This window comes from Ostreococcus lucimarinus, chromosome 10 (genome assembly GCF_000092065.1).
Source record: "Ostreococcus lucimarinus CCE9901 chromosome 10, complete sequence".
Lineage (NCBI taxonomy): Eukaryota > Viridiplantae > Chlorophyta > Mamiellophyceae > Mamiellales > Bathycoccaceae > Ostreococcus > Ostreococcus sp. 'lucimarinus'.
This window is the reverse complement of record NC_009364.1, coordinates 1-13313: the sequence shown is the minus strand read 5'-3', so window position 1 is coordinate 13313 and position 13313 is coordinate 1. Positions and strand designations below refer to the sequence as shown.

At 55.2% G+C, this 13313-nt stretch overlaps 5 protein-coding genes across 5 annotated transcripts; 3 read left to right on the top strand and 2 right to left on the bottom strand.

Annotated features, from left to right (window-relative positions):
* Nucleotides 1–23: 23 nt before the first annotated feature.
* On the bottom strand, nt 24–929 carry OSTLU_5449 (predicted protein; the record flags this gene model as incomplete). The annotated part of the gene is made up of 1 exon (XM_001419837.1): nt 24–929. A coding segment is annotated over one exon (906 nt), but the record flags the coding sequence as incomplete, so codon positions are not given.
* Nucleotides 930–1131: 202 nt separating this feature from the next.
* On the top strand, nt 1132–1815 carry OSTLU_94779 (predicted protein; the record flags this gene model as incomplete). Its single annotated transcript, XM_001420016.1, has 1 exon — nt 1132–1815. A coding segment is annotated over one exon (684 nt), but the record flags the coding sequence as incomplete, so codon positions are not given.
* A 684-nt stretch (nt 1816–2499) lies between these two features.
* OSTLU_38158 (predicted protein) lies at nt 2500–3279 on the top strand (the record flags this gene model as incomplete). Its single annotated transcript, XM_001420015.1, has 1 exon — nt 2500–3279. The coding sequence occupies one exon, from the start codon at nt 2500–2502 to the stop codon at nt 3277–3279; it is 780 nt and encodes a 259-aa protein (XP_001420052.1).
* A 54-nt stretch (nt 3280–3333) lies between these two features.
* OSTLU_38035 (predicted protein) lies at nt 3334–9192 on the bottom strand (the record flags this gene model as incomplete). Its single annotated transcript, XM_001419836.1, has 3 exons — nt 3334–4461; nt 4642–8671; nt 8741–9192. 3 exons carry the CDS (start codon nt 9190–9192, stop codon nt 3334–3336), a joined length of 5610 nt encoding a protein of 1869 aa, XP_001419873.1.
* A 203-nt stretch (nt 9193–9395) lies between these two features.
* OSTLU_16936 (predicted protein) lies at nt 9396–12536 on the top strand (the record flags this gene model as incomplete). Its single annotated transcript, XM_001420014.1, has 1 exon — nt 9396–12536. One exon carries the CDS (start codon nt 9396–9398, stop codon nt 12534–12536), a length of 3141 nt encoding a protein of 1046 aa, XP_001420051.1.
* Nucleotides 12537–13313: the final 777 nt, after the last annotated feature.

Sequence of the window (13313 nt, the reverse complement as noted above, 5' to 3'; positions counted from 1 at the left end):
TTTATGCCGCCTCCGGGCAAGAATGAGTCGAGCAAAAGCTTTGGCGTCAACGTAAGCTTCTCGTATGTTGAAGAAAACGCTCGTTTACTCAAGTTATCGTAATCGTTTTCGCGAACGGCAAATGCAATTCTTTGATAAAGCCCGGCGATTAACTTCGTCGGCGGTCGCGCCAGTGGTGGCAAAAGATCGATGCCTTCGAGCGCTTTCGAATAGTAGAATAGAGCGCGCTGGATTTGATACTCTATGAGCGCCATGTAATTCGTCGTCGGCGTTTTCATACTAAGGACGTCGTCGCGAGTCAGCTCGAATAATTTCAAATCCTCGTCCGCGATATAAACTCTTCCCCTCTGCCTCGCGTCTTCACCCACATCTCGCACGATGTTGGTCAACTGCAACGCGATGCCTAATGCGACTCCTCTTTCTTCACGTTTCGCCGCCTTCTGCTCGTCGTCGACCGAACCTAGCGTCAAAATCGGTAGAATCATCAACGCGACAGTTCCGGCGACTTGGTACGCATAGTTCAGGACGTCTTCGACACGCTCGAAACGCGCGTCGTCGATGTCGCGTCTCATTCCCGATATCATGTCTTTGAAAGGCCCGATACGTAGTCCTTCCACGCGCGCCAGTGTATCGCTCAAAGCGACATCAGCGTACGATGGCTCTGTGAGCGTTCCTTTTCGAAACATCGCCTCCAAGTTTGCTTCAGAACGGTTGAGCTTGGCGCGTCTCTCCTCGTCCGCGCCGTCTGCGCCGTCGACGATTTCATCCAGTTCGCGACACCAGCAGTACAACGCGTACGCATCCTCGCGCCCCTTGGTCATAAACTGCGACGCCCAGTAGAACGACCGAGCGTACGTCCTCGTCGTTTCTTTCGCTTGCGCTCTCGCCTGCTCCACCGTCGCCGCGCTCGTGCTCGTCGCGCGTTGCGCACGTGCTCGTGCGCGTCGCGCCCCGAACGTCGCCGCGCGCGTGCTCGCCGCCTCTCCGCTCGTCCCGCGTCGATGATGAGGCGAGTACCTGCTCGACGGTGCCGCCACGGCGCTCGGCGCGACGATCGGTGTCGACATCGCGCGCGTCGGTCTGACGCGCGCATTTGGCGCAACCATCCACAATACGCCGCGCCGCGTCGCCATGTTGTCTGGACTGGCGTTCACGGACGAGCGCGAGACGAGGAAGGAGAGGAAACGTGACGACCGGAAATCGCGCAAGAAGGAGAGCAAGTCCAAGAAGCAAAGACGCGCCGAACGGGACGCGAGCGAAGAAGATGCCACCGAAAGGCGGCGAAGAGATTCGACGAGCGCATCGGCGAGCGAAGAGCGCACACGGGTACACGAAGGCGCACGAGAGCGGCCGATATCGCCACAACAGGCGACGGACGCGGACGCGCCAGCCGAGCAGTCGGACTTCTTCTCTGCAGCGCTCGCGTCCAAGGCGAGGTCGCGAGCTGATGAAGGCAAAGAGGCCGAGCGGCGCAAGGAGGAGGAAAGAGCGGCGAAGATTGTCGCGTCGCGCGAACTGAATCCACAAATGCGCGGAGATGGTGGCGATGCTCCCGTCGCATCCACGGCGCCTATGAGCGTAGTGGGCGATGGAGGTGCGAGCTGGCGACTCAAAGCGCTCCGTCGAGCGCAAGAGCGCGCCGCGGCGGAAGGTAGAAACGTCAACGAGGTCGTAAGCGAACATTGGGGTTCGGTGAATGAGCTTGTTTGTAGTATTGGTGATAGTGCAGCACACGGCAAGGCGCATTTACACGCCCGCCGAGGTAGGGCTGGAGGAAGGCAGCGCGGCGGCGGTGAAGACGGCGCTCGCATGCAGGTGCCAGAGACTTTCGGCGCGCGTCACAGACCTCGCGACGATGGACGCCCGCAAGAGTCTGAGCGGTTGCGCGCGGAAGATAAACAGCTTATCAATTCGGCGCTCGAGACGAAGAACAAGTTCGCGTCCGATGGATCGTTCATGGATGAATTTCACAAAGTTTCGAAGTACGACGCCAAACCTACAAACTTTGAGCGGGAGCTTCCACGTGCCGCTCGAGAACTTCCGCCCACCAGACGACCCGTTCCTGAAAGTAGAAACTTGGTTCAGCACGGCTCGACGAACATGTCCGCTGCGGCAGCGCTCAAAGCGAGACTGTTTGGCGGCAAATCGCAAGCAAAGACTGAGGAAGCTTTGATCGAGGCGCTGCCGATGGTTACGGCAGACGGCCGTGCGGCTCCGGGCGCGTTCGGTAGGAACACCACGGTCAAGGGCGGGGCGAATGTCGCCGAAGGACAGGTTCGTCGAGCACCGAAAACGACGCAAAGGTTTGACGATGGCGAGCGGTCACGATACTTCGCCGACGACGATGGCAAGTCGTTGCGCGACTTAGTCGCTGAACAAAAGTACGAGGGTACGAACGATTACGATCGCAATTTGGCGGATAACATTGCGCGTCACAAGAGATATAGGGGTAAAGAGTTAGATGTCGACGATGAGTACGACCACGACGGAGGCTTGGAAATGTACGAATCGCGCAACAAGAAGTGGTCCGGCGCGAAGCAGCAGGCTCGCGCAAAGGAGCAGGCTGTACGAGATTTCAAGCGAGCGCAGGCACTGCACAACAAGTGCTTGTTCTGTATGGATGCACCCAACAAACCGAAGCACCTGCATGTGGCATACGGTAATTTAGCGTATCTTATGCTTCCTCCGCATGGCCGACTCGTCCCCGGGCACTGCCTCATCGCGCCCATCGCGCATGCGCAGTCTTCGCGAGCCGTGGATGAAGATGTTTGGGAAGAGATGAGAAACTTCAAAAAGTGCTTGGTGAGAATGTTCGCGCAAGAGGGTAAGGCTTGTTGCTTCATCGAGACGGCGATGAAATTCGGACACGGGGGAATGCACGCCGTCGTCGAGTGTATTCCGATACCGCAGGAGATGAGCGAGAAAGCCAAAATGTACTTCCGCAAAGAGATAGATGAGTGTGAGTCTGAATGGTCGACGCACGACGCGAAGAAATGCTTGTCAACGGCACCACCAAAAGGTCTGAGAAGCACCATCCCTGCGAACTTCCCATATACACATGTCGAGTTTGGAATGCAAGGGGGGTTCGTTCATGTTATCGACGACGAAAGCAAGTGGAATCGTAATTTCGGTCGGAACATACTCATCGGGCTTCTAAATTTACCAGAACATCTTACAGATGCAAAGCAGCGACCGCTTGCCCCGGCGCTTTTGCGCGACGAGATGGAAGCATTTCTTAAAATGTACGAGCCGTGCGATTGGACAACGCAATTAGATTAGCTTTCTTTGTTTGCTCAAATTGTAATAAATGTTTTGAGAAATTTCATCTATTCGTCATTCCGCGGCTGAGCCGAACTTGTTGCTAACGTATTCCATCGCTCTTTGCTTCACGTGCGCTATGCGTTCGTCATCACCCTCCGATCTTTCAAAGTCCAGGTAACGCTTGAACAAAAATTTCATGCTCTTTGCGTTAAGATCGAGGTGCGTCGCTCTCTCGAATAATGCTCTGATGCGTTGAATGTCACCTTGCTTGATTTCTTGATCAATGTACACTGACCAAATATCAGTACGTCGCGGGTAGTTTCGTAATATACCCTCAAACATCGTGCGGCCGCGCTCCGGATTTCCCTCTTTCATCTCGAGGAGAGCCGTACGCGTGAGAATCTTTATATGTTTGTGCTTCGGCAATGACTGCGTCGCGCGATCCAAAAGTTTTCGCGCCTTTTCCGAATCATTTTTCAACACAGCAGAGCGTATGTATGCGAGCCAGATTTTCGCACTGTACGAAAACTTTTTGGCCGCCTTCTTCAAGCTTTCTTCGAGCGCATCCTCTTGAGCGTTTCGCTCATACATCGATACGAGCGTCAAGTGCATGTGCTTGGCATCGGCGATTTGAACCGCGCGCGTAAAGAGCTTTTTCACAGCTTCTTCCGGCGACGGAGTGCCGTATTTGTTTTCCAAGTTCAAATACGCCGCCCACACATTCATGCGCTCAGCCTCTTCCGAGGCGGGTATCGCTCCGAGAGCTCGTTCCGCGACTTCTTTAGCCTCATCGTACGCGCCACAGCTGACGTGAAACGCCATATATCTTACCCAAAGAAACGACGAGCGAGGCGATGCGATGAGTAACTTTTCAAACTCCATCGCAGATTCGGGAATATGATCGCCATCTCTCATCTCTTGCTCTTTTTGTAAAATTTCGAGCTCCCTCGCCTCTTTCAATCGTTTTTTTTCGCGTTTTGACGGCGCTTTGTCGGCACCCTTCTTACCCGCCTTTTCATCAGCGACGTCGGTCATACTGGCGTCCGTTTTTTCGGCATCCCAATCGAACCCTAAATCGTTGCCGATCGGCGCGTCCTCTGAATCAGATGGATCAGATTCCTCGTCTGTCGATTCGCCCTCGTCTGCATGCAGCGGTCCGTCTTCGTCAATGTCGGAGTCTGACTCGCCACTTTCTGAGGACTCTTCTTCTTCTTCTTCTTCTTCTTCTTCTTCTTCTTCTTCTTCTCCTTCTTCGCTACTCGCCTCCGTACTTTCACTGGCGTTTGCTTCGTCGCTGGAGCCGTCGTCGTCGTCGTCGTCGTCGTCGTCGCTGGATTCACCATCATTGTCGTCGTCCTCTCCGTCGTTTTCACCATCCACATCCATCAGTGGATCAAACGTGTGCGCTGTGTTGACGTCGGCCATCTCTTCGTCTCCGTCGCCGTCGTCGTCTTCAAAGAGCGAAGCCTTGATACCGAGCGATATCTTGTTCGTCTCAGTGTTGATTTCTAACACTTTCGTTCGCACCCTTTCGCCTTGGCGCACGTGAGACGCCAAATCGTCGCTAATTCGAGCGTCTGCGAACATAGAGATGTGACAGAGTCCAGATAACTTCGTGCCATCGAGACTGACGAACACTCCGTACGGTTGTACGCGGCGAACAGTGCCAATGAGCACGTCTCCCACCTTCACCGTCGAAACATCTGCATTTCCTTGCGTGGCGTCCGTCTCGCGGAACGCGAGCTCAACTCGTCCTTTAGCCGCATCGGCACTCACGATCCGTCCTTCGACAAGTTTTCCAGGAGGAAACGTTTTCGCTGGATCCGCGATGAAACTGTCCGCGAGGTTTGACAGCTTACACATAGCGTCGATGCCGCGGGAAAGAGCGATGAAGCATCCTTTCTTTGAAGTCGCCTTGACGTATCCCTTTACGCGTTGACCAGGAACGAGGTTGCTGATATCCGTGATCTCGGGATCCGTCGGCGAGGTTCGCTTGCTACTCAAACGAGACGCGCGCATAGATAAATCGAGTTCTCCGTTTGAAGAAGCGTTTAACACGCGCACCTGCACGACTTGTCCCGCTTCGTACTTGGCGCACGGATCGTCGTCGTACTCGTCCGCCATGTCTGTCAAGTGTACTCGTCCCACGGAATGCGATCCGAGTTGAACCATGAGACCGACGTTTTCCACGACTCGCGTAATAATACCTTGCACTTTAGCCCCGACGCACACGCGAGACGACCCGGATGCGCCGTCCGTTCGAAGGCTGAGGTCGACTCGCTTCTTGGTCGCCTTAACTCCAACGATAATCGCGGACACGCGCTCTCCCACGGTGAAGCGAGAGCTCAGCTTCATGGCGAGCTCAGATGATTTGTCCGACGTTTCAATCTTCGGAATGAAGGATGTGATTCCGGGAGCGATAGTCACCTTGATCCCATCGTCCGTTACGGAAACGACGTACGCGCTCACGTCGTCGCCAACAGAGACATCTTCAAGCACAAACGCGGATTTCCTATGCATCGACAGGTCCAGAAGTCCTCCACGGTCTCCAGCAAGACCCATCACAGTGGCTTCAACAGTTGAACCCACTGAAATAGACTCCAGTGGGGTATCTTCACCGGGGCTGAACTCGCTAATGTAAAGTCGTCCCCGAGCGTTATTTGGCAAAGCGACCAATGCCTGCAGATTTTGAACCTCTGACACGACACCCTTGACGAGCGTCCCGGCGGCAATTCGTCCGCTTGCTGTGGTTCCTTTAGTAACGGGAACCGTCAGGAGAAGACGCCCCATTTCACCCTCTGGAAGCTGTGCGATGACAGCCTTGACGCATTGCGTCGGCGTAAAGCGTTCCGACGCGTCTTCGTAACGAAGGTTCAAATGATGCACAGGAGCGAAACCTATCAAGCCGTTATGCTCTGGTAAAGAAAGTGCCACATACTCAGCCTTTATGAGTTCGACCTCAGCGGAGACTTGATCTCCCACCTTAAGCTTCTTCAAACTTTTGCCAGACGACGTCTTGTTTCGCTTGAATTTGCCCAATCCATCCCGCATGCCGATGTCAACTACGCCTTCTCGGCGGCTGACGTCTAAAACGTAACCTTTTACCTCATCCCCCGCTGTGAACGTCGTGTCTACTGGTATCTGATGAGGCGTCACCAGACCGACGACGTTGGAATCGATCGGAACATCCATCAAAACGCCGTAATCCTTTGTTTCGTTAACTGACACATCCATCCACGTACCGGGCTTGAGCGACTTTGCGGTTTCAGGTGATATACCCACGTCTTCGGCTCCGACATCTCTGTCATCGAGAAACTCAATATCCTGGAAAAACGAGCGAACCAACGGTGCATCGCTGAGAGGCGACGAAGTGGCAGAAACTTTCAATGAGAGTGACAACCTCGGCGTCGGCGTGGACGTATCCACAGACAGTATTAATGCGTTGACAGTCTTACCTACCGGAAACATTTCGTGCACGTCTCCCGTAGTACCGTCTGTGAGCTGTGAAGGCGGTGCAAGACCGGTGAGTCGACCTAAAAAGCGAACGAAAACGCCCGCAGCGGTGGCTGATGCGACGTAGCCTGGGAACACTGCGCCGAGCGTCGCTTCCTTCGCCGTCGCTGGAAGCTTCCCTTCTCGCGAGCTTTCCACGAGTGAAAGTTTGCGCGACATCACTGCTCGAGTTGATTTGCCTTCAAGAACTACTAAAGGACCAATCTCGTCACCGGGATTGAGAACAGCGCTCAATCCTTGCGCCGTCAGCGGATGGTCAGATAAATGGGCGAGCGGCACGACGCCTGGTATGTTGCCTTCTTCCATAGAAAAAACCACCTCGACATTACCTGTGCCCGACGCCACGTGCGTGACCACTGCTTTTTCAACGACATGACCCGGCTTCAAGGCATCTGCGGACGCATTAATAATCATGCTCGCAGAGTTTCCATCCGCGTCGCCAGACGCGAGCGAAAGACGTAACCGACCAGACGTGTCGGCTGAAACAACCTGTACTCGAACAACTTGTCCGACACCAAACGCGTCGGACGGTTTTTGATCTCGCAGAAGACCCAAGTCATTCAAACCAGCCAGACCCTTCAAATCACCGTACAAGGAGACGAACACACCGTACTCATTCACGCCCGTCACCACGCCGTGCGTGATTGATCCGGGCACAGCGTCTTCAATCTGACCAATTACTGGGAGCTCGGACTTGATGAGCGTTCTTTTATGCGATACCGTCGCTCTCCGGCTATTTCGATCCACGTTCAATACTCTGAACTTCAATTTGGCACCAGGGGCGACTTTTGCAGAAGTCGTTCGGCCGACAATGTCAGAAATGTGAAGCGGGGGACACAGCGCTTTAATGCCCTCGGCAAGTTTCACTATGGCTCCGTAATGCTCAACGGCGAGAACTTCGCCGTTCACAAGCATCCCTGGTGTGAGTTCATCCAATGAAAAGAAAGGTTGAGCCATGACAGATGACTTCAAACTGACGCTAACCACTCCATCGAGCAAACGATGACCGATGACGCGAACACTTACGCTTCTTCCGATTTTGAACTTCTTCTCCACCTTTTCCACGCGTTCGTCAGAAAGCTGTGAAACGTGTGCATATCCAGCGATATCGTTCTTACCATCTGAAATACTCAGCGCGACCCCTTGACCCGCATCCACGCGCTCAATCTTGGCAGTTTGGAAAGTTTTGCCAAGCTTTGGAAGTTCGATGGACGCGTAATCAAGCAGATGCGGCAGCAAGGTTAGGCTAACACGCTTCGACGCAGAGTCGACAAAAATGATTCGCGCACGCATGCGTTGCCCTACTTTAAACGCGGACGAAACCCCTTTCGACGTCGCAAGAGCCCCAGTGTGAAAACAGTCCACGGTGCCACTGAAGTAAGTCATGAAAGAAACTGAGACACCGTCAGAAAGTATTTGCTTGATTCTAGAATTTACGAGCATCCCCGGAAGCAATGTATCGACATTCGTCGCCGACGTCTCGTGGGCGACCGAAGTCTTGATTCGCTTCTGATCGCTCGTCACGGTAAAATAACCTTTATTGCCCTTTGGTGCGCCGGTGATGACTACATCGATGATTCTGCCTTTACGAATCTCGCCCAAATCGCTCGCCACATTTTTCTTCGGTAAGAATCCGCTCGTATCTGCGATACCAAAACTCAAGATGTAGCCGTGATCTTCGACGCTTTGAACTACGGCTGGCGCTACCGAGCCTTCGGTGAGACTTTCCTTTGTGAGGCCCTCGCACACCTTTTCTAGTCTGAGAGACAACTCGATTCTCTTGCCACCCGTTTTACCTTTCTCCAAACTCACCACCGCGCATCGAAGCACTTGCCCGGGCTCGTACAGCAACTCCAAGCTCGCCTCTGCGTCATCGTCATCGTCGTCCTCGTCGCTGCTATACTCCTCCTCCGAAGATTCCGAGCCGTCGGCGGCGGCGGTGCGGTTGCGTCGACTACTCCCGAACGTGCCAGCAACTTCCGCGCGCGCCACGGTGCCGCGCAAGCCGTCTGGTAAACTCATCACTAATCCCCGCGCGGTAACTTCGGAGATGATGCCCAAAAGTTTAGCTCCAGGTCGTAGCGACTTGTACTTCAAAGTCTCGACGTACTTCGCCCCGCCGCCGCTCGAAGACACCGCTCTCGAACTCGCCCCTTTCGCCGCGCGTGAGATTCGCGAGAACGGATCATCGTCATCGTCATTGCTTCCATCGCCATCACCGCCTCGTTGGCTCGATCGACGCTTCCTGCCCCGTCCGGCGTCGTCACCGTCGCCGCCGCCGCCGCCGCCTCGAGGAAACGCATCTTCATCGCCGCGTCCACCGCTCGCGGCGCCGCCTCGAGGGAAGGCCGAGGCGTCGACGTCATCGTCGTCGTCCTCTACCTCGGCTTTCGCCTTGTCTCTGGTTCGTTTGCCCATCGCGCGCGTGGACGTGTGCGGCGGCGGTGGCGCGCCCCCTGCGTTGGGTCGTTCGGTCGCGACGCGTTCTGCCACGCATCCGAGTCGCCTACCTCAGAGGCGCGCGCGCGCGAACACAAAGCGACGCATAGACCATGACGGACGCGAGTTATCGCGAGTAAACTCGCGCGCGATCACCGTCGGCGCGCGCGGGCGTCGTCGTCATGGACGAAGACATCCTGCGCGCGCACATCGCCTCGTTTTTTCAAAGTCAGGATGCGAGCGAACGTGCGAACGCGGAAGCGGCGCTTTCGAGCTTCGGCAAGAGCGATGGATCTTGGAGCGTGCTATTGCGCGTGTTAGAGCGAGACGATGCGACGGCGGTCGAAACACTGTTCTGCGCGCGCACCCTGCACGTGCTTTTGCGTCGCTGCGTCGCAAAGGAGGAGCGGACGCAGGCGTCGCACGCGGCGTTCACGGAACGCGATTGGATCGATCTTCGCTCGCGCGTGTTGAAGCTGACGATGCTCTTTGCCGTGAATTCCTCGTCGTTCGCGCACGACGAGTCGAACGCGTCGCGTGCGGTCGACTTGAGAAGCACGCTGACGCAACTCGCGCTAGCCACGTCGGCGTTGGCGTGTAAAATGCCGACATGGGATCCCACAGCGGTCGTGCGAGACGTCATCAAGGTGTTTCAGGAAGACGCTCGCGTGTCGAATGAAGCCAAGTTGTTGTGTTTGTGCACATTTTTGGCGTTCGTGCCGCAGGAAGCGAGTTCCCGAGAGTTGTCCATACATCCGGCGCGCCGCGAGCAAGTATTGACTGGTTTGCGTAGCACCGCGAACGACGTCATGGACTTGCTCCAGCAGCTCGCGACGTCAGCCAGTGGCGACACGCTGTTACACAAGTACATACTCGATGCTCTCGCGGCGTGGGCGGACATCGCAAACGTCACACCGAGATTTCCTCGCGTCATACTTGAAGGCGCGCTACACATCGTGTGCTCGGAAGATCACCACGCAAACATCAAACAAAGCGCCGCGAGCGCGGCGTGTGCGTCACTGGTGCAGTGCGTTTGGACGAGTGACACTGAGCTTCGTGCGTTGCTTGCGACGAGTCTAGCAAAGTTGCGCGCTGAAGTCGTCAAAGCTGAGAGATCGGAGGAGAGTCGCGCGCTGATCGTGAACGTACTTTCGAGCGTAGCGATGAAGGCTTTGCGAGACCAGAAAGACGCGACCAAAAGTCCATTTGCGACAGGACCAGATGCGGCTGGCGATCGCACGTATGTCAAGTACGCCGAATTCAAAAGTTTGCAAAGACAACAAAAGAAGACGCAGCGATCGGAGCAGAAGCAGAAGACAAATATCGCCGTGGATATCGACACAGAAGTGTTGCTTTTCGCACTCGATGGCTTATCCGAGGCGCTTTCTGTCGGTGCCTCCATGGCGTCGGCGCTGGAACCTTGGGGTAAGCTGGCGAAATCATTCACGCCGGATTCGTTTGTGGAGTTGCTTCGCCCGGTGGCGGAGCGATGCGTTCACGCCGCAGTGCTGTACGTTCAACTCTTGCCCAAGCACGATCTGGACGACGACCAAGTGAAGGAAGAAATTTCTGATTGTCTTCGCGACGTCATTTCAGCCGTGCCGATTGAAGAAATACTCGGCGACTTCAATCAGCGCCTCTGCGCGGAGATGTCCGCCGCACAGAGCGGTGGATGGAGAACGCTAAACGCGCGTCTGTACGTATTGCTCTCACTAGCGAAATCCTTCCGAGCTGAAGCTAATCAGTCGTCTTTTGCGATCTTGATTGAAAATTTGTGCACTTTATCGACGAGTGAAGTTGTTCCGAAAGCGACTTTGGAATCCACTTGTTGGGTTCTGGCGGGTGTCGCCAAGTGCATTTCGCAGCTTGAAGACAACATTCTTCTTGGCGTTTCGCACGCGCTGATTCGTTCGATGAGCCATTCAGAATTTGTTGTCGCACGAGGTGCCGCTGTGGCGATGATGAAGCTCTCTGAATTTGCAGCTTCGCGACTTGGCGCCACGGACGTACCGTCTCTTTTAGCCGAGCTTCACGTTCGCGGTGGGCCGACGCCGTCGCCGACTTTGCGTCTGGGTCAAGAACACGAATCAACCGTTTTGCTTCGCGCTCTTACGTTCTATGTGAAGTGCGAGTGTCGAGAGCAGACAGAAAGTGCTTGCGCGTCGCTCGCCGAGCCCGTCATCGAGGCGATGAATGTTTCCCTTCACCGCGGCAGCTCGGAAGAATATGTTCGTCGTTTGGTTGATTTGGATATCGTGCTTCGAGCGATGAAGAGCGCGTATGAACACATTCAATCGCCCAGTGAGGTGCTCGCCGGGTTGGCAACGCGCGCCGCGATTGCGGTTGAGCAGACGAGCTTGCGAATTGTCGATCATCGAATGGTCGAGGAGCGCTTTAAAGTCGCATGGGCGATGAAGGCTCTCGTGGAGCTGGCGCGCTTCGTCGATGGGCTCTTGGGAGCTGTCGTTCGAATTTCAGTCGAGGCGTACATGCGAGCACCGGGTCTCGGCGCGTGTTACCTGGATGCGTTGTCTGTTATGCTGGAGTTCTATGGCGATAGCCGATGCGGAATTGAGATTGGAGGGACGAAATTTCAATCCGTCGGTCACGTTGTCGTCGAGCTCTTGGCGACCGTCTTACCTGCATCTCTCGAAGATTGCGAAGGGTGGACGAGCGCGTTCACGCTCGCGCGCGCGACACTGCGCACTGCGTGTGTCGCAATAGTTCCGCATCTTCGTATGATGGTCGAAGTCAGTCAGGCGTCGCTGCGCGGAGTCTCCGACGAACCCGCGGCGGCGGCTTTGTTATTCGCGACCGACTTGCTTCGAGCGCCGGTGATGTTGAGTGCCGAGTTGGCGTCCACTGCGAAGAATGCTTCTGCGAGCGCCATGCACGCCGGTCTCGGGCGTCTAGCGGCGGAGATCTCGGGTCAAAGTAACAAAAAGCGAGGGACGTGCGAGTGGAATCGACGTTCAGCCAAGCCGGTCGCGGACGCCGTCGCCGCGGCGATGGAATCTCACAGCGTCGTAATCGTGCGCAAAATCCTCGAAGCAGCAAACGGCGAGATGCCACCGAGTATGATATCCGATATTTCTGCGGCTTTGCACCTCGTTTGGAGCACGTATGGCACCGAGAGATTTCAAGGCGTCATGTTGGCAGCGCTCGGCGGCGAAGACGACGCCTTCCCGAAGCCCAAAACAAAGCTATCCGACAAGCGCGAGTGGGTCGCGTTTTTGACGAACGAGACCTGCGCAAACGATTGTCGAGTATTTAAACGATTCTTAAAATCGTTCTTGGGAGGGAAAAAAGTAGGCAAAAACTAAGTAGGGCGAAACTAGAAACCGAACATGTAAAATGCAAGCGACCCCAACGCGACTGCCGTCGTCGCCCCCGCGTCAATACAAATGTGTGAACCACACGTGGAGCGCAAATGAACGATCGCGCCCTAGAAATAGAAGAAAGAAGAATGCGAAACGATTCACCCACGTCGCCGTCGTCGCCCCCGCGTCGTCTCCCAGCGCGCGTCCCACACTCGCCCAGCGCGCGTCCCGCACTCGCCTCCCTGAAACTAGGGTTACATACTAGGGTTAAAAACTAGGGGTTCCGCAGGCTTTCCACTCAAATCGACTGTGTGTCACGCAAGAGGAGTGCTTGGGGTTCCATTATTTTCACAGAGGACAAACTACGACTGGTCGTTTGTCGCCCAACACGAACACTGAAGAAGGAACTTTGACGCAAGAGTCCGGAGACGTCCGGAGCGTCGAGGGGGAAGTCTGCGGTGCCGTGCTGGTCGACGAGTGATGGCCGTAGGGTGTCGTGAAGGTGCCCAGGAAGGATGCGGGTTTGATAGTGACTTTTCATGCCTCAGTACGGCCCAGAGAACCTAGGGTTAGGTGTAATAAGTATTAGCTAGTCGGTCGGTTACGGCACTTCTCCCGAAGCGCCTACCGAGACTCATGCTTTTAGGGTTTAGGGTTTCGGTTTAGGGTTTAGGGTTTAGGGTTTAGGGTTTAGGGTTTAGGGTTTAGGGTTTAGGGTTTAGGGTTTAGGGTTTAGGGTTTAGGGTTTAGGGTTTAGGGTTTAGGGTTTAGGGTTTAGGG